Source organism: Dermacentor albipictus, chromosome 2, assembly GCF_038994185.2.
Source record: "Dermacentor albipictus isolate Rhodes 1998 colony chromosome 2, USDA_Dalb.pri_finalv2, whole genome shotgun sequence".
Classification (NCBI taxonomy): Eukaryota; Metazoa; Arthropoda; class Arachnida; order Ixodida; family Ixodidae; genus Dermacentor; species Dermacentor albipictus.
The window spans coordinates 123,847,927-123,875,108 of NC_091822.1; the positions used below are offsets into that span (position 1 = coordinate 123,847,927).

General features: G+C 43.3%; 1 protein-coding gene across 1 annotated transcript; it reads right to left on the reverse strand.

Moving 5' to 3' along the window:
* Positions 1–1,984: 1,984 nt before the first annotated feature.
* Coq5 (ubiquinone biosynthesis protein COQ3, mitochondrial) lies at positions 1,985–26,937 on the reverse strand. Its single transcript, XM_065442813.2, has 7 exons — positions 26,606–26,937; positions 26,393–26,542; positions 22,184–22,360; positions 20,080–20,186; positions 17,346–17,434; positions 11,875–11,986; positions 1,985–2,273 (listed from the first exon to the last, which is right to left on the reverse strand). Exons 1-7 carry the CDS (start codon positions 26,787–26,789, stop codon positions 2,172–2,174), a joined length of 921 nt encoding a protein of 306 aa, XP_065298885.1. The 5' UTR covers positions 26,790–26,937; the 3' UTR covers positions 1,985–2,171.
* Between the last annotated feature and the right edge of the window lie 245 nt (positions 26,938–27,182).

Genomic DNA, 27,182 nt, shown 5'->3' on the forward strand with positions numbered 1-27,182 from the left:
CATAATTGCTAATTTTGAATTAAATAAACGAAATATATATATGTCTGCAATCTCAAAACAACAGAAAAATCATTTCATCTTTGCACTGCGCATAGATGCATCTGCTGTGTGTGGCCTCCGAGATGGAAGTGATGTGATGTGTAGTGTAGTCTATCACTGCCGCCACGGGGTGCCGCAACGAGCCCTTCCACCACAACACTCAAGCTTTGGCCGGGGCTTTGCCCTCTTGGCTTCTGCGCTGTGCAGCTTTCAGTGCACTAGCAGAGACAAAAAGAGAGAGAAAGCTAGGTATCAATGCGATAACTTCACTTGTAGTTGAAGGAGGGTTCGAAAAGCTTTTCTGGCTTGAGATTGGTGGGAAAACACACTTTAATAGTGAGACCATTCTATGATTAGCAAGAAAAGTGTTCTAGGGCCCCTTTAACATATTATACGAAGTGGTGCTAAAGTGGTTCCAACAAGCTCTCGCAGAACCATGTGAATCTTGCAGAGGCCTAATAAGCACCAAACTTCACCAGTCAGTGGACATTAATAACGCAACGAAAACAATATTTGGCCACTTCAAGTCAGGCCAGAAATCCAGTTCCTAACTTTGCATTTCTGGGACAGGCATTCTAAGCCATCACATCACAAGCTAGCATGTATTCAGTGGAGCTATTCGTGCTCATGAAGCACCCAGAAGGACAAGTTGAAAGACAAGGAAGAGGACATATCGGGCAACGATTACTTACCACTATCTTACAACATTCAACGTCCTAATATTAGAAAATGGAATGTCAAGACAGGAGTCCAAGTTTATAGCTTCTCAATTCAGGGACACAATCGAGGCTGGAGTCACACGAAAAGATGAGCTTAGAAATTTTGCAGGCATATAGGATTGCTGAAGTGGATGCTTGGGCGAGTTGGGACGACATACTTCGAATTTGAAACATCGTGGAAGATGAAACACCAGTAAAAGAAGGACACAGACACGGCATTTGCCCGCAAGTATATAAAGCGCAGTTGTGATGAATAAACCTTGTTGTGAGTGAGCACCGTGTCTGTCTGTGTCGTTCTTTTACTGGTGTTTCGTCTTTTGCACTGCTTTAAATTCCTAATAATAATTCCTAATAATGGAGAACTTTGAGAGAGGCCTTTTGTCCTGCAAATGACTTGCATTAGGGTAATGACAAGATGATGTTCATGATATTCAATAGTACCAGCGTAAAACCCACCAAGAAGTGACAGGAGAAAGAAGCGAACTGCTGAAGTTGCAGCTTGAAATGTGTGCCAAAATCTCCAAGCGGTGAATAGCCAAATGGAGCAAGGCAGATGCCAGCTACCGTCTTGACTACCTGTCGTTAAGGCCACAGTCCACAAAAGACTCTTAAGCCCAGACCAGTCGTCGTGACTTAAGTGGCGGTAGAGAAGACCCATATGGTAATGACGTAATCAGCAGTATTCAATGCTTATTCTGCCTCGTTTGGGTATGGCACAGTCACTTCTCTTTGATTATAAAAGTTAGATGTATGCAATTTGTCTTCTATCACAGCATTTTACAAAGGCGAACTGCTCATTTTCAAAAAAAAGTTACTAGAGAAATTTGCACAGTTTATATGGGTATTCACAAGTTGTATTTGCATTCAACTCTGTCTCGAGAAACATTATTCAAAAATCGCAACTTGGTCTAAAATTAAGCATCTTTTATGGAAAAGTGTCACCACATTGCCATTATAAAAACTACCTAATATGTAGCTGTTTTTTCCTACTACAGCATGTACCTAGGCTCACAAACTAATAAACTTGCTCTTAGAATAGATAGGATTCTTCTAGGAGCCATGCTGCAGTTTCTCAACAAAAGCAAAGTAAATATGAAAATATGCTAATGTTCCAAAATGGGCATGCCAAAGAACAGATTGCACATGAAAATGCTGGCAGCACCACTTTCTAAGGCACTTGCCATCAGCTTTCAAGCCATTTTCAATGCATAGGATGAAAGAGGAAATTCTTTCATAAATAAGTTCATTTATATATTCGCCAGTCATTTATATAATTCACCAGGACCCTGGCGTATATACAGCATCTATGTACACGCTAACAAAGAACAGTATTTTTTAACAATCCGGGAATTTGGATGCAACCGGAGTGCGGTGAACAAAGCAAGGTTGTCACATCTATCTGTCTTGCCTCCGTCAAAGCTTGAAGCCCGAATGAATGGCTGCAACTCCATTCATTAGATTTTCATAGGTGACTTCCTTGAAACCTGCTGCCTGGATCATTTCCTTGAACAGCTCCTGCATCCAGTCACACACACAAAAAAAGAGAGAGAGAAATCATTAGACTCTATATGCACAGACAAGGTTGCCTCACTTTTCTTTTGATTACTAAAAATGTACAGCCTCCGTCACACTTAACCCAAAATACCCCTTACAAGCCAACTGCACCTAAATTTCACTGTGACTAATTTAGTTATAAATGAATAGTAGATGCAGTAGAGCTCCTTTGATGCCATATTTACATGATTCTACGTGCACTTTTTGTAATAAAAGGTGCACATAAATTTGCATATGTGTTAATCGCAACTAATCCTACTCAACATAAAAAATGAAGCCATTCTTACTAAAAGAAAAACCTGAATGCAAGGTCGCTAGCCATTCTGCCATCGATTGGGTCATCTGAAGAAAATGACTGTTGGAGACATCGCAAGTTCAGTCTATGGTTTGCGGAATGCCCTCTCGCAGACGATGGTTGCTGTGTCTCTGGAAGTGTGGCATTTCTAATGCATTAAATGGAACTGAAGATGACTTTCCGTGGTCGGTAGACAGGGAAAAGGAGGTGTTGTCGGACTCCAATAGCCACTAGCCGCTAAGATTCAGCGGTGTGCGTGTCTGTGTACCTTTGTATGCTCCATAATATTGTTTCAACATGGTACGCATTGACTCAGGTTTCGTCACATGATGTGCGCAGTAGAATCGTGCAAATACGGTTTGTTCATATAGAGGATTACGAAAAAAGAATATAAGTATGATCTGGTAAAACATACCATCCTATAAGGCTTGCAGCAGCACTACTGATATGACAAAGAGCTACCCTCACACAAAACCTAATTTGAAGTTAAATAGCAAGTCATGAAACTTTTCATTACCCTCTCAGTAAAGCTTGGTATTGTTGAATGTTGAACCCTTTTTTTTGGCGTAGATGTAACCACGAATCAGGCTAAATGAAGCTTGTACTGTCCATTCGGAATTTTGGTCAAACCGTCACTAACAACACCCTCTTTTCACGCACTCACAGTGCCTTGTCAGTTTCAACATAGTATCGCATATTGAAGTAGTGGCACTAAGTATCCGAAGGTCACAAGACAGTGTTCATAAATATGAGTGCGGGGCTACTTTCATGCACCTCTTCTTGGCTTTCGAATGCATCAGCCGTCTTGAGATCAATGACCGGTGACCATCTCGACAAGGCAATGGTGATCAGTGTCAACACGGAGATTAGAAATTTCACATTCTTTGACAGTTGGCATGCTGGCTAAGAATATGCCAGCTGGAAGCACTTGAGGGCCCAAATTGAAGTTAAGAAGTAGGAGAAAGGCGCTTTTGTCGATGACAGTCACAACTATTAGCCCCGAGTCCTTTGAGTGGCGCTCGCTTGCATGTGGCACAAATGAGGGGATTGCACTGTTGCGCATGCACTTGCTAAGTGAAGGCAACTTGAAGCTGTTGGGCAACGTGCTCTGCTCGAGTGTTTGAAATGTGAGTCTGCAGATTTGTAGAACAGTATGTATGAAATGTCCCAAGACATTATTCCCTGAAAAATCGAGCAAAATTGCCATCGTCACCCCGCTTAGGGTGAATTGCTCCACGTGTCGTCTGCTAGTCATCAGTGTGTACCCTTGCGTGTACGGCAGTGGTTTATCATCATTGCTGTCCTACAGTCGTGGTGCACGCATGATGATTTGTCAGACTGTTTTTGATGATGAACTGTAGCATTTGGCCTTCAGCTACAATGTCTGTGCTGTAATAACTGTTTCTGTCTGCCTAGCACGTGCTGCATGTTCGGTCACCCGCTGCATTGGCCACAGATATTCCAATTTTGTTTCTGCCCAGAGCGTTAAGTATATCATGAGACATTTGATGCCATTCTCAGGAAATGGTCGTCACTGCAGTGCACTCATGCATGCACTGCTTTAATGGCATTGCAGTAAAATGCACTTGGAAACGTGTGATAGCAGGGAAGACAAAAATGAGTGGGGAAAACAAAGTTGTGTAGCCTTGTGCTGCAAAGCTGACTTTCGCAAGATAATTTTAATGAAACTTGATTACTTTCATCGTGACGCAGCTTGCCTCTGTGTGTTAGTAGGCCTAGCGTAAAACTTTCTCTTTTTGCCCCTGCCATGGCTAGCAAGCACATTTTGCAGGCGAGATTCGTCCAGCGATGAGAATTCATGTTACCGTGTAACAAAACAAGCAGCAACCACTGCTTAGATAACCGTTTTGTATATATTTTATTCTGTGAATGCATCTAGATGGTGGTGGGCTCCATATAGAGCCTTCAAAGTGTTTCTTCAACTATTCAGAAGATGCCTACTTGGGTCATGTGAGTGCCCATGGCATTAGCCCCGACCCTTCAAAGCTACAAGCTTTAGCAAGCGTTCCGCGTCCTACAATGGCCAAACGAAGTAAAAGCTTTTTTGGGTTTCACTTCCCACTTCCGCCGTTTCGTCCCTGGCTTCACCGCTCACACTGCACTTCTCAGTGAACTTCTGAAGAAAAAATTGGGAGTGGCATTGGGGCACGGACCAGAAATTGGCCTTCCAGAACGTTAAGGCAGGCCTGACAACTCAACCAACACTTGCACACTATCAAAAGGACACCCTTAGCATCATCCCCACTGACGCCAGTGGTCTTGGCCTTGGGGTTCATAAACAAGAACATTGAGAATCTTAGCTTTGCTGGGCACTTGACTGAAAAATATCTGCAGTGCTAAACACACGCACATTAACACATGCTATGCACACACACAATGGCTCAATAATATGTTGCCACACTTTCTTGCTTTTCTTTCTTTTTATAACATAATATTTTATTGTGCTGATAATGTGGGTTTTCGAAGCTGTTTCCCGTAGTCTGAAAGTGTGTTGAACTGAAATAGTCTGACGTTAACCTAAACAAACAAAATGTTTGCATTAGAAAGTTGTAATGAGATTTATTTGCAAGCAAATAGTTAACGGCATGCGTGATGATTACGAAACATGATAGACAGTGGTGTAACTAAGGTTCGAGATAAACCACTTGTCAGTAAAGGTTTTATGTATGCAACATCAAGTGACTAAAGTTATGAGTGAAATGTAAAATATGAGAAGGCAAAAAAAAATAGGTTCATATTATTTTTTGGCAGGTAATGTGCATCATAAAATGTGCTAAAAGTGCTAGTCGTGCCAACAATAATAAGTGACTAATGAACTACTGAACTGAGTAAAGCTTTAGTGTTTAGGTAGCTAAGTGTTGGACCTATGCGTTAAACCAGGATAAATGTAACGTGATAAATATTAAGGAAGTAATGCCTGAAAAACTAAGCAAAGTGAAAAAGATTGCCCTTTTGGTTCAAATTTATTTGGAAATTAGCTGTATAATAAAAAATATTGCATCAATTCTTTTTGTCCTAGTTCGCTGCACATACCCCTATGTGAGGAATGAATGTGGAAAATTTCATTTAAAAATATGTATTCAGAAATATCAAAGTTTGCATAACATGAGGTGGAGCAAAATCTTGATTTGAGAAAAATGTAAACAAATGTTTTCAACCATGTGAAAGACGTCAAAAACGAGAGAGAGAGAGAGAGAGAGAGAGAGGCCCTTTTTATAGATTTTAATAAACTAACAAATGCACAACTAAGTACCAAAATACCCGGTAATGTTACAAACCACAGAAAATGAAAAAAAAAAGGTATTTTGGATAATATTTATATAAATGGAATAGTACTGATTTTCAGAACCAATACAACATGGTTTCAATTTCACAATGCAAGAGTATTGGTAGGAAAACTCGCTGCAATTCCCAAACTAATTATGATAGGAAGATAACCTCTTTTGCAATATGTTCCTCAATGCTTCGGCATACATAAAATGTAAAATAAAGAAATCAACCTTGTGCAAAAGAATTAACTTTTGAATGTGGCCTTCCACCTTAACGCATATCTAACTACATATGAGTGTTTCTGCATTTTGCTTTTATCGAAATGTGGCTACCATGGCTGGCACCTCGAGCTTAGCCAGCACAATGCGACTGCCACTGGGCAAACATATCCGAGCGGTTATATGGAAGATACATTATATATTCAGGGTGTTTCAGCGAACACATTCAAAAATCTTTAGAAGTTGCCTGTGGCAGATATCACAATTCTAGTTCATGAGCTGGTCTACTTGAAGTGGGGGACAATAGTTGCAAAAAAAATTGATATGCGAAATCGACTAATTCATAAACATTTGCTAATTAAGCTTATAGCTAATTACATTATGGCCCATATTTCAATTTAGAAATTCTAGCCGTGGAGCTCACTAGGCGGATCCACTTGGAACGAATTTTCAAGATGACACCAGTTTCAAGATATAAATTCCCGAACATTGCAGAGAAACGCATTTGCATTCCAGTTAATTTGTTAACAAAACATTGTTTCGAGTGAAGGGGAATCGGACATCCACCCGTTCGTAGCAATTGCTACAAAGGAAACCCATACGGGTTCCTCGAAACCCATACGGGTTCCTCGGGTGGATGTCCGATTTCCCCTTCACTCATTTCTTCTCTCCACCTTGCGGGTTTCCGCATAACTACTATGGCAAAACATTGTTTCATGCACTGAGGCACACAAGTAACTGGAACGCCAATGCATTTCTCCACAAAGTTCGAGAATTTGTATCGAAACTGGTGCCGTCCTGAGAATTTGTTCCAAGTGGATCCACCTTACGAAGACCACTGCTAAAATTTGTAAATCACAATATGGGTCATAATATAATTAGCTAAAAGTTGATTAGTGAATTCTTGTTAATTAGACAATTTTGCATTTCAATCTTTTGTGCAAGTAGTGTCTGCCGCTTCCGAGTAGACCAGCTCACAAACTAGAATTGAGCTATCTGCCACAGGAAACCTATAAAAAATTTTGAAACTGTTCGCTGAAACACCCTGTATATAATGTTTGTTGTCCTCCTAACACTGGCATTTATAAAATCAACACTAGCAAAATACACAAACAGTAATTGGAGAGCGCCGTGCTAATAGAGCATGCAGTCGTCAGAGCATGAGCAAACACGTGAGAATGAAGCTATTCTAGCCTGAGCTTAGCAGACAACAAAAGCAAGTCCCCCGTTTGATGTCACCGCAATGCCATTTGCAGGGCTGCTATCGGTCATACACGTGGCTAATATGAGGAACAGCAACGCTCTGGACCAGAAGGACGTCGAATAGGGGACAGAACACCACTCGGGAACATGTGGCTGTGCAGTCAAAGCAACTTAAGCGCACAGCCTGAGGCAATACGCGCGCCACCTGAAGGGAGCATAAGTGTGGCGGCGTGGTGTCGAGAGTGTCGATGAGCAGAGGAAATACCAGCTGAAGGATGCCAGTAGCACAGTCCATGAGCATAAAATGACTCGATAAAAAGTACAACCCAAGGATAACATCATGGAAGCACTGGTCAATGACAGCGAAGAAGACACACATAGGGTAGCCAGCGACGTTTACGCAGGAAGCAGGCATGCCAAGAACAGCCGACGGCGGCAACATGGGGAACCTGTGCAGCTGCCGGTGTAAGGACCTTGTTCATATGTCTACTTAGGACAGCACTCATTATTCACACATCTGCTCCAGTAGAGTGCCTGGACAGGTACGCCAACTACTTCAATGTCAACTGAACTTCTCCTCATGGACACAAAAAGAGGATTTGGTGCCATAGTAGCAAATGCAGCACCACGTCTGGGCACTGCATTTTTTTATCACTACTAAGGTGCGGCAAAGAGCCACAGGAGGTGAAAGGCGACGGGGCTGCAGCAAGCAGGACGATGGGCGACATGTTTGATGTGAACAAGATTGGTGTCTGCATAGCAATGATGAGCAACTCTACCATGCATTCCTAGCAGAAACATTGGCGGCGTTTGACTGAAGAGGGAGTGAAAAACAGCGAGCAGTGCTGTCGAAAGGGCTCAGGTTGGTGGCCGTGCTAGGTGGCGAAAGCCAGGTGCTGCAACAATGATGGGTGACACGTGCAATATGGCAAGAGGTAAAACAAAGCAGCTGATTGTCTGCAGTTTTCCCCTCAGCTGGGTTGCAACAACGTGGAAAGAACCCTTGTCTTGAGGAGAACACAGTAGGTGGGCACTCACTGAGTCTATGAGTGGTGACAGAATGCATGGAGTGAATACCAATATTTGCGGGTTCTTGGCAAATGATGGTTTGCACAAGCAGAAATGAAGCCAGGTTGGTATTCGCAGCTTAATGGATGGAAATGGATGGGTGAAGCTCATGTGAACAATTTGCTTCAGATCGTCTGATGTCGACGGATGTTACGGTGCCATTTTGTCTTCCCACAGGGACGTTGCAGCAGTATTTGAGAGCCTAGGTTTCAATACTGTTGGCACCCAGATTGAAAGCATTGTCGGCAATTGTCTTCAACACATGTCAGATCTTAGCTTCTGTCATATTACTGTCAGCTTTATGGCAATGGAGCCAGCACATCCTGAATATACGAGACGTAGGACTCTGTCAATGAGTGGGCATGGGATGACAGTTCCGGCTTTGGAGCAATTTTATGGACGACGAGCTCGCCAAAGAGATCTAACTTCTGTTTACATAGGTCCTAGCTGCTTAGTTGCTCTGAGTGATTTTTTGAACCAAACCTTCACCGTGCCTTCCAAGTAGAAAACAATGTTGGCTAGCATGACGGTGGGTGGGATCCTGTTTGTTGTGGGTACTCATAGACTCAAGCATGGCCAATCAGTTTTCTACGCCGATGCCACTGGTCCCTCAGAATGTCCCGGGATACCAAGAGTGCGTCAGGACAACTGATGGTGAGGACAACATCAATTCAGAGGTGTTGCCATTAGCCATGGTGGAGATGGCGATGAGACATCTGCTGCGGAGCTTCATTGCCAGCCACAATACACCACACCTTTACCCATATATTATGGGAACGCAAGAAATGTGTATATGGTGCATTCACAGACAATGTACAGGTAGAGTCAAGACAGCTGACAAAAAGCATTTCTGCATAAGGCCATGCCCAAGACCGTAGTCTTGTTCCTTCATCCCCCCGTAACAACATAAATGCTGGTGCAATAAAAAAATATGGTACAGTTTGCTTTCTCAGTTAAGCCATGCCAAAGAAAACCACGTAATACCCATCATTCCCAAGGCTGTAGAGTGACTTCGTTTCAAGTTTCCGTTCGCCCCCCTCCTCCGTAATCTTAGTTTTAATCTCTACGGTGGACACCACCTATTTATTTTACAAGTACGAATCAACTTGCCCAAATCAGTGTGTTGAGTGGGAGATCTGATGCTCACACTGGCATGTGTCCCTTGTGCACGCATGCCCTCTCGTTCCCTTTGTCAATGCACTCTACTCGGTCGTACACTCTACTCTGCCTCCCAATATTGCCAAAAGGAGATGGCACGGACCTTATGACAAGACATTTGAAAACATGAGATGCAAGGACGTTACAGAGCTAACTACTAAATAAGGTACTAAATACAAACACTACATCAACCTAGGTTAATTCAACATTTTCACTTTGATGTCCCTATAAACCACTTGCGTGAATTTCGTGCACATGGTTGTTGCAATATCAGGTTCATTCCAGGGTGAACAAAGCAGTCTCCAACCATGGCTGTCTGGCTTGAGAGATCACGTTATTGCTCAAATACACTCAGACAGATATGTAAGCCAAGGAGTCATCAGTATAGTCAATAGCCTAATTCCGGTTCACTGCAGGACAAATGTCTATCTGAGCAATCTCCAGGTCTTGCATCAACTGACTCTGCACCATGCCTGCATCTATGTTGCTCCCCATTTAGGAACCTCACTGTGTTACTCTAGCAGACAATTTGCTGCCTGCTCTATGCATTACATTGTCTGCAGAACTTAATTTCTTTCTCTTAATTTCACTGTGATATGCGCTACCCAATCTGTAGTCCAGTGTCCTTCCTGACTTGTTCTCTTTCTTTCGTAATGTATTTCCTTTTCCTTCAGGCACCGGAAATGTCACGAATGCCGAGCTTTGAACGAGCCCAGGTTTCAGTTTTAAATATAGCTGCCTGTACGCTCTCCAATCCATACCACTGTCCCTGCCTCATAAAGGGACCCTAAACCTATCCGAGCTCAAAAACTTTTACATAGAGCAGCAGCTGTACTAGTCTACAATGACGGTACAGCCACACAGAGTTTTCAAAATTGCGCCTCGGTATAAAGTTGCAGGTATTTGGTGAACGACTACACTGCCGCCAGACTTTTTGGCTTGCCTCCACTACCCTCCCTCCTCAATCAATTCAAATCAACTTTATTTTCAGATGCACCTGCTGGACGGTCATTCTAGGCCTACTCATCCCTAATTGGAATGGCAGACAGTCCCAAAGGCAGCACATGTGGTGTCGAAGAAATGACCAAACATCTTCCGCATGACTGCTCCACATACAAAGATGAGAGAAGTGCCCTTTGAACAGCTCTGAGGCACTCAGACAACCAGCCCTTCATAGAGGAGAAGATCTTGGGTCCGTGGCCTCGTGCATCTGCTATGTGCAAGGTCACAAAAGGCCTGGTACATTTCTTGAAATGCACCAGCCTGTATGACTGCCGGTGACTGACTCACCGATGAACGCTTGCGTGTGTAACAGTGAAAACTGTTAATTTCTTTCTACTTTCTCCTCTTTCAATCCCCTTTTCCCCTTCCCCAGTGCAGCGTAGCCTCCGGGCTCAGCCTGGTTAGCCTCCTTGCCTTTCCCTTATTTCTCTATCTCTCTCTAGGCTAGAAGTTACATAAGTAGCTTGACATGTCTTAAAAGAACGGTGCGTGTTGTACAACTACAACAGTACAAAATAACAATAACTAAAAGCAAGTGAACAGTGTAATCAGCGAAAAATTGAATGCGAACTCCGCCAATTACTTCTCTGCACTTCGTGTTGCCAACTCCCTGCAGTGCAGCGAGAGCTTCAGGCCACATCAACTGACCAGCATGGGGATCCAGGAGAAAGGCTCTCTTAGTGTTCCCCCCTGATCACCCTTCGTGTCACACTGGCTGAATGACAGCTTGATGGAAGAATCAGTGGCATGCAGTGGGTGAGCCCCACTCGCTTCGCGGAACCCACGCCCGGCTCTTGTCACAATGGCACTCTTATCCCTTGTCCACAGACCAGTTGGCAGCTTTCGCCCTGGTGATGCCACGTGCTGACCCCTGCTGGTAAGACGAGGTGCGAAGAAAGGACTCAGAAAAGCCCGAACAGCAGCGCAGGGTTGTTTTTTGAATTTATGCTTCTCCACGTCGTATAGCCCTGCCATGTCTGTCGAGATTTCATTGTCACAGCGTCAGGATGTAGAACAGAAAAGAATACCGGTTCGGTTCAGGTTCAATGCACTCATATTTCGTTGCGATTCAGTTCCGGTTTGGAGAAATAAAAATTTGTAACGGTTCGCAAACCAGTTAGAATACACTGTAGAATGCACTGACTATACTTTTCTTTTCAAAGATAACAGTAAGCTGCCTTCCATGGCTTGGAAGTGCTTGCCATATAGGCTCAGACCCATTTTTGAAAGCTAAGCAGCAACTGCAAGACTGGGCCCTTTATTCTTACATGGTACAGTGGGACAATCACACTTCACAAAAACCAACGCAGTCAATTCAAAGCCTCACCTGACATGGGAACTTGCGAATGCTCTCGACTAGGTACTGGTATGACTTCCAGTCCCGCGCCAACAATAGGCCCATGACTGGTATCACTTGGAAGGAGTAATTGTCGTATATGCTTTAAAAAGAAAAAGAAACGAAATAAGATGGTTAGCACACTATTGAGACACACAATCATTCAAATTTATTCCCTAAGTAAAGCAGAAACCACAAAAACACTGATATTTTTGTTAGACATATTTTTCCAGGGATTAAAACATCTTCCCAATCACACAATGTTTACACCAATATCGCACAGCAACACGCTGCAAGAGCACGCTTTCGTGTGAAGAATGTGTTGTAATGGTCAGTTTAAGTCTGTTGATGAGACATAAGAAATAGTACTAAATAAATTTGGGCTGGTAGGCTACCCTTTCAGAATTCAATTTGCACTTCTTTCGTGGCAATAGATTGTTTCTGAGTGAGGAGAAGCAAGGCCAAACTTCAGTTTTTTAATGTAACGCTCAAACCAAGGCATCAATGCATGGAGAAAGGTTACAAGGAGTGTGCCGACCCAACTGATAGGAGTCTGCCCTTACTGTTTATATTCTTAGATTCTTACTGCTTGCAAATCAGCTCAAATGATTTGTTATCTAATGTTTGAAAATGGACAGGAGCTATGCCGCTTCAATGTAACCTGGGGCCTGACAGACCAACCAACTGTTTGCTTTCAACTCTCTATTCTCTAACTCTGCAACATATTTACATACTCACTTGGTTCTACACCCTTTTAAAAGTGCCGTTTTGCTCTTTTCTTGCTTATGGTAAGCAGGTCGCAATTAACGCCTTTTACCTGTTCAATCTTGGTTTAACCAGGTGAGTGAAGTATGTACTGTATACGAGAATAATGACCACTGCATTAACAAATTTATCAGGTGTTAAGCTGAGCATTCAAATTTGCCCATGAATCATGTGCAGCCTTACTTAGTGGACTGTGCAAGCTAGTTGCGGATAAAGAAGAGGCTATAGCATTTTTGTTTCATGTTTGATTTAATGTAAAGTTATTGGAGCTCCTTCCAGCCTGTCTTTAAGATTAGCAACAGTATTTCAGTCATGAAACATCCACCCAATCGTAGCAATTGCTACAAAAGAAACCCATATGGGTTCCTCGAGAGAAAAGCTTCGCAGTTGAAGAAAAATTTGTCCTGGTTCGGGACTCGAACCTGAGACCACCGTCTTACCGGGGCAGCTGCTCTACCATCTGAGCTAACCAAACAGTTAGCAGATGGCAGGGCGAAGTCAAATTTGTCAACAACTAGAAGCAAAGGCAAGAGCTTGACGTAATAGTTCTGCGGAAACCCTCAAGGTGGAGAGAAGTAATTAATGGGAAAATGAGACATCCACCCAATCATAGCAATGCGCCTTTTGCGACACCAAACTGCGTATGCGCAGCGTTCTAGCGGCTGAGGACCGAAGCAATTTGGCAGTCGCACCGTGGCAGTCGCACCGTGGCAGGCGCTGCACTTGTCATTTGAATAAGGCACGAGCCATTCCTCTTAGACTGTGACAGACCGGCACATATCCATGTTTGGCCGTTCTACATGAAGTTTACCCCAATGTATATAGCGACGACGCCTGCTCATTCTGCAGGCAGGTCTCCAGTCTAGCATGCACGCTCTGGTAGTGCGGGTCGAGATACCCCAAGCTCAGCAACGAGGAGTGGGACTCGCTTCTGCTTAACCCCGCTATAGACAAGCAAGTCCAACCAAAACCGGGACAGTGGGCTAGACCTGCCGGTTCCGACGTGGGACTAGCCGGGTGCGCGACTAGTTCACGCCTTCGCCGAGCCTCCAATAAAGTTCCTTCACTTACTTGTCAGTCTCGCCATTCTCTCTGCTACGCACACGGAACGCCTTTCGAACATTATTGCCATCGAAATGTGTCGCAATGCCAATGCGGTATGTCACCTACGGCTGCACCTCGCGTGACTATACCAGCAGAACAGTGCGGTTTTTCCGATTTCCGTCGGTAAAACACTATTGGCAGCGCCGTGAAGCCTGGATTAGGACTGTGAAGCGGCAAGATGTGCAAGGGCATCCATGGCAGCCATCAGCAGTATTTTGACTGTGTGGCAAGCACTTGTAGTTCACCTCTGTGTTTTTGTCGTTACTGACATACAAATAATCTCTGAGCTCGCGCGAGCCGGCTGAGTGAAACGCAAAGTGTGTGTGTGTTTTTTTTGCTATCGTCTCTGTTCAGCCGCCGCTAGAACGCTGTCATTTTGCAGCTTCACACCATGCAGACTTGCTGTTTTATAAGCGCTCTGCGAACTCTCGTGACATCGGCGCAGTTATCTGTCGGAGCCAGGCGCGCCTGCACTGCCGGGCTGACGTGGGAAACAGCATGCACTGTGGACGTAGCTGAAGGTTCTAGTTAGCAATTGTTGCTAGTTGTCGTTTCGTTATTCTTGTCGGCACTGAGTAATATTTACTTGCAGAAGGCTTATGTTTGTTTAGCGAATCGTGATGTAGCACGGTATTTACTAAGGATCACTTTCCCGTGCGGCGTCTTCTGGAGTCGAGCGGGACATCTTATTGTGTAACTGACACATTTCAGGGGTGCCTTCGCTGTCACCCAGACATCCAGACTTCATACCGACGCTGTTAGTACACACAGACCAGTTCAAAAAAAAGAAAAGGATGCGTTCGACTGCTATGTTCGTGCCGCAGCGCGTTCTAAGAGGAAAACAAGTGCCCCACAAACAGGAGGTATCACCGATTCTGAGAATTCCGACCAATTTCTGGTATTCTTGTAGATGTACACAGGTCATTTACCCATACTTTATTTACCCACTTTATGTTGGGTAAATAATGCATGCTAATTGACATTCTGTTGGCCTACCCACTCCCTGTGTATGTATGTATGCCTAGCACCATGGCACACCATAAAGCAAGACATGCAGTGGTGAAACGTGATATCTGCCTTAAGAACACCACCTCATGCCCTATTCAAGTCATGTGTTTTTGTGCGCACTCATACTGTTTTATTACTTATCCACTTTACGCCACAGGTGCCGTGATTTCAGGTCAAGGAGGGGCTCGTAAAGCGTTGCCAAAGCTGCTCTTCTAGCCATTCAACATGCTGAAGAAACCTCCGGGTACAACGCACTCACCAGTGGGCTCCATGGCTAGCTGACAATGACAAAATACAATGGCTCGTACACATTATTTTGGTCTTGTCTCGCGTGGGGTGGCTGTCGCGGCGTGCAGCGGTGCCTGCCAAGTTGTTCCCCGTGGCCACTGCACGATGGCACCACAATGCATCGCAAAAGGGGGATTGCTACAAAAGAAACCCATACAGGTTCCTCGAAAGAAAAGTTTCGCAGTTGAAGAAAGAGCCATCCTGGTTCTTCAACTGCGAGGCTTTTCTATCGAGGAACCCGTATGAGTTTCCATTGTAGCAATTGCTACAATTGGTGGATGTCTCATTTTCCCTTTACTACCCTGTCTAGTTACATGCAAATATGCATGTATTAGCATTTATGCAGATGTGCGATGGGTCTTGTGGAGATGCAGGAACACTGTGAGGGCACGTAGTTCGACTTATCCGTGGCAGAACCTTCTCGCGTTCGAATTAACAGGCTTTTTTATACATAGATTTCTGGGGAGCTTGGCCGGACCAAATCGCACAGTTCGAATTATCCATAAATTCGAATTATTGAAGTTCAAATTAACGAACTTTCACTGTATACATCAACAAGGGCTTCAAAGATAAGGAAAAGCATCAAGCTTCCTGCAAAGTATGCCTGTGTGCACTACTATATTTGTACTTGTTCCTTTGTTAAGAAAGTGCAGAGAACAAAGCAAAAAAGGGATCGCCAAACCCGTTTTTATGTATGGTTCTTGTTAATGTGGTTTCTTTTAAATGTACTAATAATGACCGACAACGAGGATTTGCAGATATGAGTTCGTCACATGATTTGAGAGCATATTTCTTCGTCATTACATATCCCTGCGAGTGATTTCACTTGTTTAAGTTGAATGTTTGTATCCAAAGAGCGACTATTGCTTGTGTTGTTTGTTAAAGTTAATGAAAGCTTCTCGTACTTTGGATTGTCAGAAAAAAAAAAAAGTAATGCCCAATTTCTCTAGAGCAAAACCCTTAATTTCTCTCGTTTTCCTCTTCAAAAACAACACCAAATTTTCATCCCTCGAATTTCAAAGAATATAAAACCCCCGAACAAAGGACCCTACATATTATATTCTGGAAACAATGCATGCTCGCTATTTTTTACCTGTTTTTCACTACCTAGAAATAAAACTGGAAAAGGCTGAAATTCTGAAGCATTTGCTAAAGAAAATCTGATTTCTCCTTAGTTAATTTTCTAATTTATTTTTTTCTTAATTTTGCATCGCTTTGAAATCCCCCCAAAAATATAAGAGGTACAAACGAAGAGCCAAAGTACACAATGTATACATGTAGCAGATAGAGAAACAAGGCCTTAGAGGCAAGGCAGTCATTTGGCGTGATTGTTGTCATACTGGGTTCTTAAAGGGACACTAAAGGCAAATACTAAATCGATGTGGACTGCTTAAATACCATTCCAGAAGCCTCTAAGTGCTTGTTCCGTGCCAAGAAAACTTAGTTTACGAGATAATTTAATCTGAAGAGTTCAAATACTTTTATCGCAATTCAAATCTCCCGCTGCCAAGTGGGGCAGTGATGACATTGCATACGCCATCACCCCCCCTTTGTTGCCATTGGTGAGTAAAGTGGCGCCCGACAGAAGGCGGCACCGAGCCAAGACAGAGTGGCGGATTCGCCACTACAGCTACTCTTTGGTCAAATGGCGTAGGCCGTTCAGGCATCCGCGACACCACATGGAAGTTGAATTCTCTGATACTTGCAGTTTGTGGGAGTTTTACGAGCCAGCAAAACCAGCGCAGCACTACGTGATAACCTTTGAGACGTGAAAGCGTGGCAGCGTGGAGGCGAGCGAAAACGAAACTTTTTGACCGCCCGCGTCGCTGTCAGGGTTATTTCAATGAGTTCTTTTTCCCAAAAGTGAAATAGAACTGGACAAGCAGCATTTTATTTCATCTCATAATAAAAAACAAGGATGTTTTGTGCAACAAGTCGTTGAGTACTAGTGACAGAATTTAACTGAGGAATGCTTTTGTCATCGGGCAAGTACTTGAATGCCCAGGGGGAGTCTCTAATGATGTCCTGCATTTACCTCAATTTCTCAATAACTAAGGCTTTGTTCGCGATAACATTGGTGCCTTAGAGATTCTCGAGGACTAATATATCACTTTAGCTTTTTGCCTTTAGTGTTCCTTTAAGTAGCACTAAAGAGACAAAAACAGATGCTAGAAAGTGCCATGTTATCTTTCTTATGCAAGTCCACATCTTTTTAGCCCTACATAAGAACTTAAATGCAAGAAAGAAGACTGCATTAGCGCATCATCTTGGAACCAAAAACATGAGATCTAACTTACCTACGCAGCAGTGGATTTTCTACCCGGCTGAACTCTAAACAAAGAAATCTTCCTCCAGGCTTTAGTACACGATATGCTTCGCTGAGCACCTGCACAAGGTGAAAAAACTCAGGTTTATTAGATACCAGCTTGGAGTCTAAAACACATACTTAAAAAAAAATGCAGCACACATTTTTTTCCTGTTCAAAACCATATGAACAAAACATCAAGCACCTGCAAAGGTATAAATCCTGTCAGTAAACTAAAAAGTAACAAGATTCAGCAGAAACTATTGGAGAATAATTGTCAAAATCAAGCCACAGCTTCCCAATAGACCTGTCGAGGTATGCTGCAGGAGATGCGTATCGGCTAGCTCTAATGCTTAACGCTATGAGGCACTGACCCCAGGATCGACCTGCAATAAAAGCCATGTTAAAACGTTTGCGAGGACACGTATCAGGCACTGGTACCCCGATCAGCCCACCAAGTCACCACCTGTGATTACACTGTCTATGGGATAAGCCCAGCCATTTGCAGCCAGGCAGTTATCCACGCAAAGTCGGGAAAAGAGCCAAAGGAAGCTTCGGTTTAAAAATCAAGTCAAATCATGAGGTTTAATGTCCAAAGACAACTCGAGGTCTATGAAAAAACACTGTAATGGGGGCACTATAGATTACTCGAGTGCCGAAACACCACCATACCCAATTAACACTGTTGACCTCAGATTATTTTGTGAACCCAGAACTCTTTGGCATGTACCTAACGGGTACACAAGTGTTTTTGCACCAAGTCCTCATTAGAATAAAGCCTTAGTGGATGGGAATCGAACCCACAAATTCGAGCTCATCAGCAGAATGCCACGGCACAGCGACAGTGGCTGTGATTCATTCACAGCAGCAACCACTGACACACAGCAGACTCAAAAGTTTACAGTGAAAATCTTTTTTCAAGTTTGCAGCTTACTGCTCCAAGTGAACGTTTAGAAAAAACAGAACCTGTTTCACATGCTTACAATGGCAATCATCATCATATGAAGCCAACACGCAATTAAACCAAGAAAAGCATGGAATAAAATGACTTTTTTTAAAATTTAAATGTAGGGTTGATAAAGTAAAGGGAAATAAAACTGTACAATCTAGTGCCAATTTAATACCCAATAAATTCGGATGGAAAACACTGCCACGGTTGCTCAATTTGTATGAGCATTACATACTTGAACGAACACATAGATTTGGATCCCATCTGAGGCGAGTGGCTATTTTTCATTCACTTTCATTTCCCTTTACTTTATTTGTTCTACATTACAATTAAAAAGAAAGTAATTTACCTCATGTTATCTTGGCCTCATTCACTGTTGGCTTCATATCATCATGGCTAACAGATATCGCCTTCTCGTTCACTCATTGTTGCGGTAGCAGACGTTCGTCATCTGCACTGCTGTTTCTGGCAATACATTGGTTTGGGCTGGCTGGCTAGTAATCCATACTCTTAAGTGCAAAATTTTAGGACCAGACTCCAGAGCTAAAGAATCTAGAGTCTGGTTCATGAAAGCACCCTGTTAAAAGGCGAAGCTGCCCTCAAACATGCGTTCAGATATTGCACAAAGTACAACGCTGTGCAATAAAAAAAAGTACAGAGCTTTTCACGCTATATTTATTGAATGGTGTTGCAGATAATAGCACCTGTTTACATCCTCGGCAGTGCAGAAGTGACGGATGCTCACTGCACAAATGTAAGCACAAAGCGCAGAAAGTCTCAGTGTGTTGAGCCCGCGCATTCGAGTTAACACGAAACTGCAGGTGCTGTCTTAAGGAAAGCAGTGTATGCTGCACAAATGCATACACACATGAGGAAAGCTTGAAGGGGGTAAACTGCAGAACACTAATACACAGATTTCATGACGATGCCAACACTGTGTACACAACCCCACCACTCTTCTTGATGAACGTTCCTCTAGTAGACTATCAACTGCAGAAGCAACAAAGAGGCTGAAGAGGAACCCAACATGTGGCACGTCAGAACAGCAACGTAACCTAGCAAACATTCTGTTTAGCTTTTTCTGCAAAAGGACGTCATGGAAGGTAAGGAATTCAACAGCAAGTCGTAGCTGAACAAACATTTTAATGCCGCCAACACTCTTGTTCCCAGCGTGCGCATGCCCTTATGTCTGCAGTGATATCACAAGAAATGGATATCCAGCTTACACAGATCTGGTTCTAAAGGGGGACAAGAACTATCGGTGGCTGCCCCCCCCCCCCTCCAATATTTCCTCCAGCCCCTTATCACCCTCTTGCTTTCACCAAGTGATGAGGCGCTCTCATGCACCCAATGAAAATGGAAAATCATGCTCTGCATCCCCCCCCCCTCGACAGAAATGTGCTCATAATACTCTTGCCTGCCCAATCCAGTTCCAGTTTCGATGGACCGAATTTTGTTCGTGTGAAATTACTGCTGTGTTTTTATGTAAGCTGAATGATCTTCCACATGGAATCAGATCCATAAAAACATAAAGTAGGCCCTTTCTTGGCACAATAAAAAAAAAATTGCCATCGTTGCCCTAACTCACAAAAGGACTTGCCGGAGACGCCCACTCTCAAATCGTTTCAATGAAACATACAGCAGAAGCACCCACGATGTTCTGCAGTTGTAAACATGTCAAACGAAATCTCCCTGGTAGTCGTCATAATTTAACTTAAGTTAATGTTATCTCATAGTGGGACACTGCAAGCAAACTTTGAAAGCATCAGGAGCTTACCTTGTCAATATGAGTGACGTTACGAATACCAAACGCGATAGTGTACGCATCAAAGTGGCCATCACCAAATGGCAGCTGCTCAGCATCCCCTTGACTCCAAGATATATCTACAGAGACAAGAAGTACAGCTTGTCACACAGCCACTTCTATGGCATGGCAAGCTTGGCATTTGCCCAAGTATAAATAAACAGCAACTGAAAAAAAAAAGTGTTTCACATGTGTATTACCAGTGTTCTGTTTCATCACAAACAACAAAAGACCAGTAGACCAAATATCAAAACCATCATTGATGCATTGAGCAAGCTGGGGATGAAAAGAAGCTATTAGACAGTTTTGGCTGAGCATCACATATGAAATGCTCCGCTCACACTTCATGAGCCGAGACACTGCAAATAACTGCATTGATGATGATGATGAAAACATTGATTGAAGCAGTAAGATAGTCTTGGAGATCCTATGGGTTGGACCCCAGAGCCTGGGCTCCACGAGCCTCAGCTGCCCGCCAGATTTGGTCTAGAAGCACCATTCACACCTCTGGGTTCGAGCTGGCGAGCTGTACCTCCCATTGCACCTTATGGGGGGTTACTGGTTTACCTAAGTAATTATCTAATTATCTAGACTTCTGGGTTTTGTCTCACACCCCCATGCAATGTGGCAGATTGATTTCAGATTTTGATAAGTGTGCCTTGTGGAAATTTGAGCAACACGCAGTAATCTCAGCTGTAAAACACCCAAGAAGCAGGCACAGTCATGCTTTGCTCAATTGCCTCTGCAGTGAAGCGACAGTAATGTTCTGCTTTCCACTGCAGGCATGAGTGAAGCACACATGGGCACTAGCATTCCTGTTGGGCGGCTGTGCAAAAATTGTTAGGATATTTTAGCAAAGTGGGCTGTAAATAATTGGCTAAAACTCTATTTCATTCCATCAGTACCTCTGTGTCCTTTAAAAGGTAGCTCGGCATTTTCAGGGAAGTTATTGTCTCGAATTTATCTCTATCTCTCTCTCTGTCTCTACCTCCTGTCATATGTGACAGGTTTACATAAGAACACAGAAACAAGATTAAATCAGCAAGACAGTTTTACATCTAATCCCAAATTAGTCTAGACAGTACTTAGAGCGGCTTTTTATGACGTCAGTGGTGATGCTGAAATGGGCATGCACTGGTAAGAAGTGCTATAGGAGCAGTAACTTCAGACGTGTCCCCAACCACAGCAAATTGTAAATGCTCTTGCCTAGCAGAGCTCCTGTTTGTGGAGAAGATAATATGAGTGTGTAAGAAGGTTACCTTGGTGTCTAAACAGTTATCCCAACAGATATGTTGAAAACTATCACTAATGGCAATAAAAGCCCTGTAGAGTTGGATCAAAGACACGTCTGCAAGGTGTTGCCACCGGCGTTACTTACTACTTCTGCGTTGATGCCATGAACAAGCAAGCGACATGGGCTTGTTTGAGGGCACAGATCATAAGTCTGTTTGCCAATCTTTGAAATCTACATATATACATAAAAAGCCCACAACTCCCTGCAGTGCCATTTGACATGCATGACCACAGTACCCAGTCGAACATACAATATCATTTCCACCTAGATCCATATACCTTGAGGAACCACCAAATTTGACCATTTAAGAACACAAAAACCAATGTTTCTACCCAACTTTCCTTTATCACTTGGTGTCTGTGACCCTTTGTAAAAAGAACTGCAGCTTCAGAAGAACGGGCTACAGATAACCATCAATGATGTCTAATACAGCTAGACCGTACAGATGTCATAGACAGCCCTTTATGAACTACCGTACTGAGCAGATTGCACTGTAACTTGCAACTTCCAAATTTTTCTGCAGATGCACTGTGATGATGTATGTCGTAAACCAAATAATGTAAAACCCTATAATTTAACGGCACAAACTGTTCTAAAATGGCGGCCTTGGACATATTTGCGCGGCAACTAAACTTCGTGATATCGAGCTTGTGCCAAATGGCTCACTCAGGCAGCAAAAGCTTGTTTGCTTTTGTCTTTTAAGCTAATTTCTGCATTAGTAAGGTTGTGCTGAACTAAAAGGATTTACAATATCAGCAGAATGGCCAAATGAAGAGAACCAACCAGGATAAAGAAGATCATTCCGTCGTTTGCCAGCTTCCAGCATTTCTCTGTTGATGTCCACAACGTAAGCATGTGCACGCTGGCTTGATGAGCCATCAGCGAGATCCGCATCTGTGTTATCATTAGCTTGGAGCTCTTGATATCTCACAGCTTGAATGAATCTTGTTGAAATGTCTCCTGCAGCACAAGCAGCAAGTGTTTCATGATGTGAACTTGACATGTGCCATGAGCCACAAATAACACAGCCTACTGACAAAAGTATGAGGGCTCAAGTAACTGAACTCAAATATCTGTTTGAAGCTCTGGGTGTATACAATTATATATGCCAAGACGATGTCTAAAAATCAGAAGCACTAGTGCAAATTAGAGCACTTCATGGGCCTGTTTTTTTGGCCCGGACCCGGCCTGAGCCCAAAAGTACCCTGCGTTGGCACACCCAAGCCCTGCTCAGTTCTGTTCAAGCGATTAGCCCTTGAGCCTACAAGAAGCTAGGTCAAGTTCTCAGTTATTCACACTGTCTTGTGATGAACAGGTGCTGGCCGGTCTTCAAGCTGCATCAAAGCAGCTTTCTGCCCTGCTTGCTGCTCTTGCTAGCTACTTTAACTGCGAGATACATAAATATTTCATATCACTTCATTGCTAGCCGAACATGCACATATTATTATTCGAATATCTGGTATGAAAACACACATATACAACGGACAGTTAGGAAAACAGGGAGGGATCAGGCAGGCAGCACCCAACAGGAGTTGCACAATGCCTGCTTGCACTTAGGGAGCAAGATGTAGAAAAGTACATCTGTGATCACCATGCTCATGCTTTATTTAAGGTGTGACTGAACGGCTGTGCTACATTTTCTAAATAGTTGTGCAGTAATATGCTATAACAAAGGCAAAGGTGAATATGCTCCCGTACACCCCGCCAGCCATCTCATCTCACTTTTAAATCTCATATAATGATTGAGATGTACAGCAAAGTAACTCGAGGCAATAAAGTTAGTGCGAATGTAAATTTAAATACGCTGGTCTATTGCCTTTCAGGAATACCATAATACATGGCCACTAGAAGCTTTCTTCACTGAACATAAACTGGTGATCAGCATGGTTAACCCTCATGTGCAAGCATAATTTCACACGGAACATGCCATTTTTATTGCTTTATTCGGCTACATTATAATAGTGTCAGCTTTTCAGTCGACAATTCAGGCATCCCTGTTTCGCAATATATGCAAATTTTTCAGTACAGTGCATCTACAATGTAGGCAACGGGTTCTTCTTTCCCCCATCAGAATGGAATATGATCTACTCATTTATTCGTGTAATTTCACAAGGAACCCACCTAGTGCTAGAAAAAACATATACAATGCAATGAATAGAAGCATTGAGCCACTTAATGTGTGAAAATAGCATTGAAAAAAAAAAGTTTGGTGACAAAATAAAATTTTCTGCATCTTCTTTTTTACATCCCCCTAACAAATGTTGAGAGATTTTGCAGCATCTGCATAGCTTAAGGTATTTATCTAAGAACAATGGACACTTGAAAGTCTAAATTTAGTTGGTTAGACTAATTTTGAGATAAGCTACAGCAGAATATTAAACACAATTGAAAAAATAATGTAGAAATACAAAGGAAACCAGTAGCAAGTTGCACTATGCTTAGCAAAAAAAAAGAAATGTGAATGAACCTTCCATAATTTATGTGCCACTCCTTTATTTAGGTTATCTAAGAACTTGTAGACAATTTGTTTAATTTCTGTTTTTCCATTAAAATGACCACACACAGGCAGTGTAAAGGGGCACATCAATGACCCCTGTCGAAAATCTACATATTTTTGTGTAGCAACAAAATATTCCAGACGACTCTGCCTCTAGGCACGCCTTCTGCTCTTGAAAAATGCAACCTGCTGTACTGAACTTCCTCTCGCTGATTCCTCTTGTGATTGCAACAAGAAGAATAGCTTGCAAATTTTTCTGCAGCAAGTCTCGCACCAATAAAGTTTCCACTCTTTGTAGCACGATTGAAATGCAAATATCTTTCTAACTCTTCATCATTTTGATTTGGACTCTGTGATGTCTAGCAACCCTTGAATTTGCCTTTCACCACCACTCCTCCCCCCCCCCCCCACTTCCAATGCGCTTCCCCTTGTTAAGAGGCAGGGCTGCTGTCAAACTCACAGCCGTACCTCCATCTAACGTCAGGTCGCCCATCTCATGCTCAAGCATGATCAACTCTAGGAATTCGAGGTCATAGTAACCTGGGAACAATGTTGACCAGAGTTCTTTTTTAGTGTAGTCAAGATGAAAGAATTCCGGCAGAACCCATCTTAAGATTATTGTTGAAATTAGCATTAACTTCAAAGCCATTGTGAGGATGACGACATGACAACGATGGGATGACTGTGATGACAATAAATAACCACGGCCATGACGACTGTCGCATAATCACAATTGATTGAAGACAGCACAATTATAACAGAACGAAAGAGAAATTATGTTGATGGAATGATAAAGGCAGTATGACAACGACGGCATGAGAACAATTGGATGACATTTCTGAAATGGTGGCGACCATGCGACAACAGCGTGATGACAGTGGCCTGGTGACAAGGGAATGATGCCAAATGCATGACGATGATGGTGTGATGACAAATGTATGACGAAAATGGCGGGATGACGAAAGTATGATGAGAATCAGATGACGAAGCTGGAATGATGACAATGGAATGACCACGATGATATCACGATCGTGGTACGTAGAACAAATGCGTGACGATGACCGTATGTTGATGATGCAATGACCATGATGGCATGACAACCATGACATAATTACAATTCAATGATGGCAACATGATTATAATGGAATGTCGATGGAACCGCAAAAGCAGTACGACGATGAGGGTATGACGACATATTATACTGACTGCTACTAAAGACGGTGACAGGAGAAGAGAACACAAAACAACATTAGCGGTACCTGTGTCGTCGTGTTGTGTTCTTTTTTGCTGTCCCCATCTTTATTAGTGGTCAATATGATATGCAATAAACACCAAATAGGCCAAATTGAAGATCTTCTGAAGGTGTGACGACAATTTGACGGCATTTCTGAAATTGCGGCAGTGGTACGACAGCATTACGAGAACGACATGACTAGAATGGGATGATTACGACTGTGTGACAACGATGGAACTACCATGACCTTGAGGACATGTGTAGTGGCTCAAGTCAGCAGATAGATAATGAGTACCTGAAGTCGGCAAAGAATGCTAATTGCATTGAAAAGTGAGGCGTTTAGTGGGCACTGGTGATTGCTGGCACTGTTGTTCCAGTGTCTGAACAGTGCTGCTAATGTACACTAATCTGAGCAGCATATCACTCCCGTGTCGAGGCCTGCCTGCATAGGCTTTCCCATAAACAGACTGACACCACTGACCAAAAATTTGCATAGGGCTGCAGTTTTTAGTCTTCAGCTTTATGGAGTTGTAAATAGCATGTTCGGGCCCGACCCCAGACCAAAGCTACTAGGCCTCAGCCTGGCACAAGTCAACAATTGCTTAGCTGCCCAGAGCACGGCGCGGGCCAGACTCTGGCTTTTGGGCCAGCCCGGGTCCATGTAGTGCTCCAGTGGAAATAATGACACAAATATAGCACATACATCTCAAGACACATCTAATTAGCCCTGTGTTCCAAAGTTTATTGGTATGCAAAAAGTTGGTTAGATAAAAAAAATAAAAGGAACCGAACAAGGTCATCTTCACGTTTGCTGTTAAGCCAGTGTGTCATCATGTAACGGGTTCTCTTGTTTTTTACAGCAATGAATTTTACGAAAAGTTCAAGCTTGGAATCTACATTAGTGGGCGCAAAGCACACTGAAAAATTCTGATACTTAATCTGTCTTTTCTGCTACATGTTTAAGATAATGCTGAAAGCACGAAAAATTCGTTTAAAACTAAATATTAACATCTTGACAAGGGTTCGTTGTGTCAGAAGGGCAGTGGCGAACCTTATCCAAAAAAAAAAACAAAGTTTTACCAATCACAGGGTTCCGTAGGTTTTTAAAGTCACAATCAAAACACCTGGCAGGACGGCTGAAAATTCTGCAAGATATATTTGACCCATGTACCTCAAGCTACATCTATTCGAAAGCACACCCTAAAGGCATTGCGCGACAGCACCTTGGATGTATAGCAGGAAGTTTTTACAAGCGACCTACCGGTTCCTCCAGCAACATCGATGAGCTGCATTCCCGGCAACGGACCTAGGACCGAGATCAACCTGTCCTTCCAAAGGCGATGAATTCCCGCACTCATGGCATCGTTCATCAAATCGTACTTTTCCGCCACTCGGCTGAAAACTTCACGAACTGCGCACCCAATATGAAGATTTCAGATGGAAAACATCCGTGTCAAGCTCTGACTTGTCTTACCTTTCTCAGCCTTCTCGTACTCCGAAACCTTTTCATACCCAAAATTTGTGTTGTGATCTCTCAGGGCCTCTTCCGTTTGCAGGGAACTCTGGGGTCCACCACTCACATATCTTACGAACGCTCCAAACGAACTTCTACGTCCCACGAATCTGGCTGCAAAGCGCAACCGACAGGAGGTCGCCATCTTCAGCGCCCAGTGTTAACCGACCGCCGTATGTCAAGTCCACCGAAGAACAACAGCCACACATGCCAACGGCAGCAGGTGCTGTCGGTGGCTCCCGCGTTCAGCCTTGAACTCGCGCCAATAATCGCTTTGCCGGCGAATCTTCGCCAGTCGACGGGTGGAGCGTATATCGGACCATATATTTTTGTATATATTTGCATCGCATCGACTCAACATGGTGTCACGTCACGGAGCACCGTGCAAGTGATATCCGGAACAATCAACCATTCCTCGGACGATCGCTTTCGGCGATGTCACTTTCAGTGCATGCACATGGGCCGGTTGAGCAAAACCGGATGAGCTGGTCTGAGAATACGTCGCCAGTACCTCATTTCACTGGAGCACAACCTCACG

Bases quoted from the DNA above. Each gene is read 5' to 3' on its own strand.
- Coq5 (XM_065442813.2), bottom strand. From the start codon at position 26,789: ATGGCGACCTCCTGTCGGTTGCGCTTTGCAGCCAGATTCGTGGGACGT. The intron at 17,435-20,079 runs GTAAGCTCCTGA...CACCTTGTGCAG, and splicing joins ACGTCACTCATATTGACAAG to GTGCTCAGCGAAGCATATCG. The intron at 11,987-17,345 runs GTAAGTTAGATC...TTCTTTTTAAAG, and splicing joins GAAAATCCACTGCTGCGTAG to CATATACGACAATTACTCCT.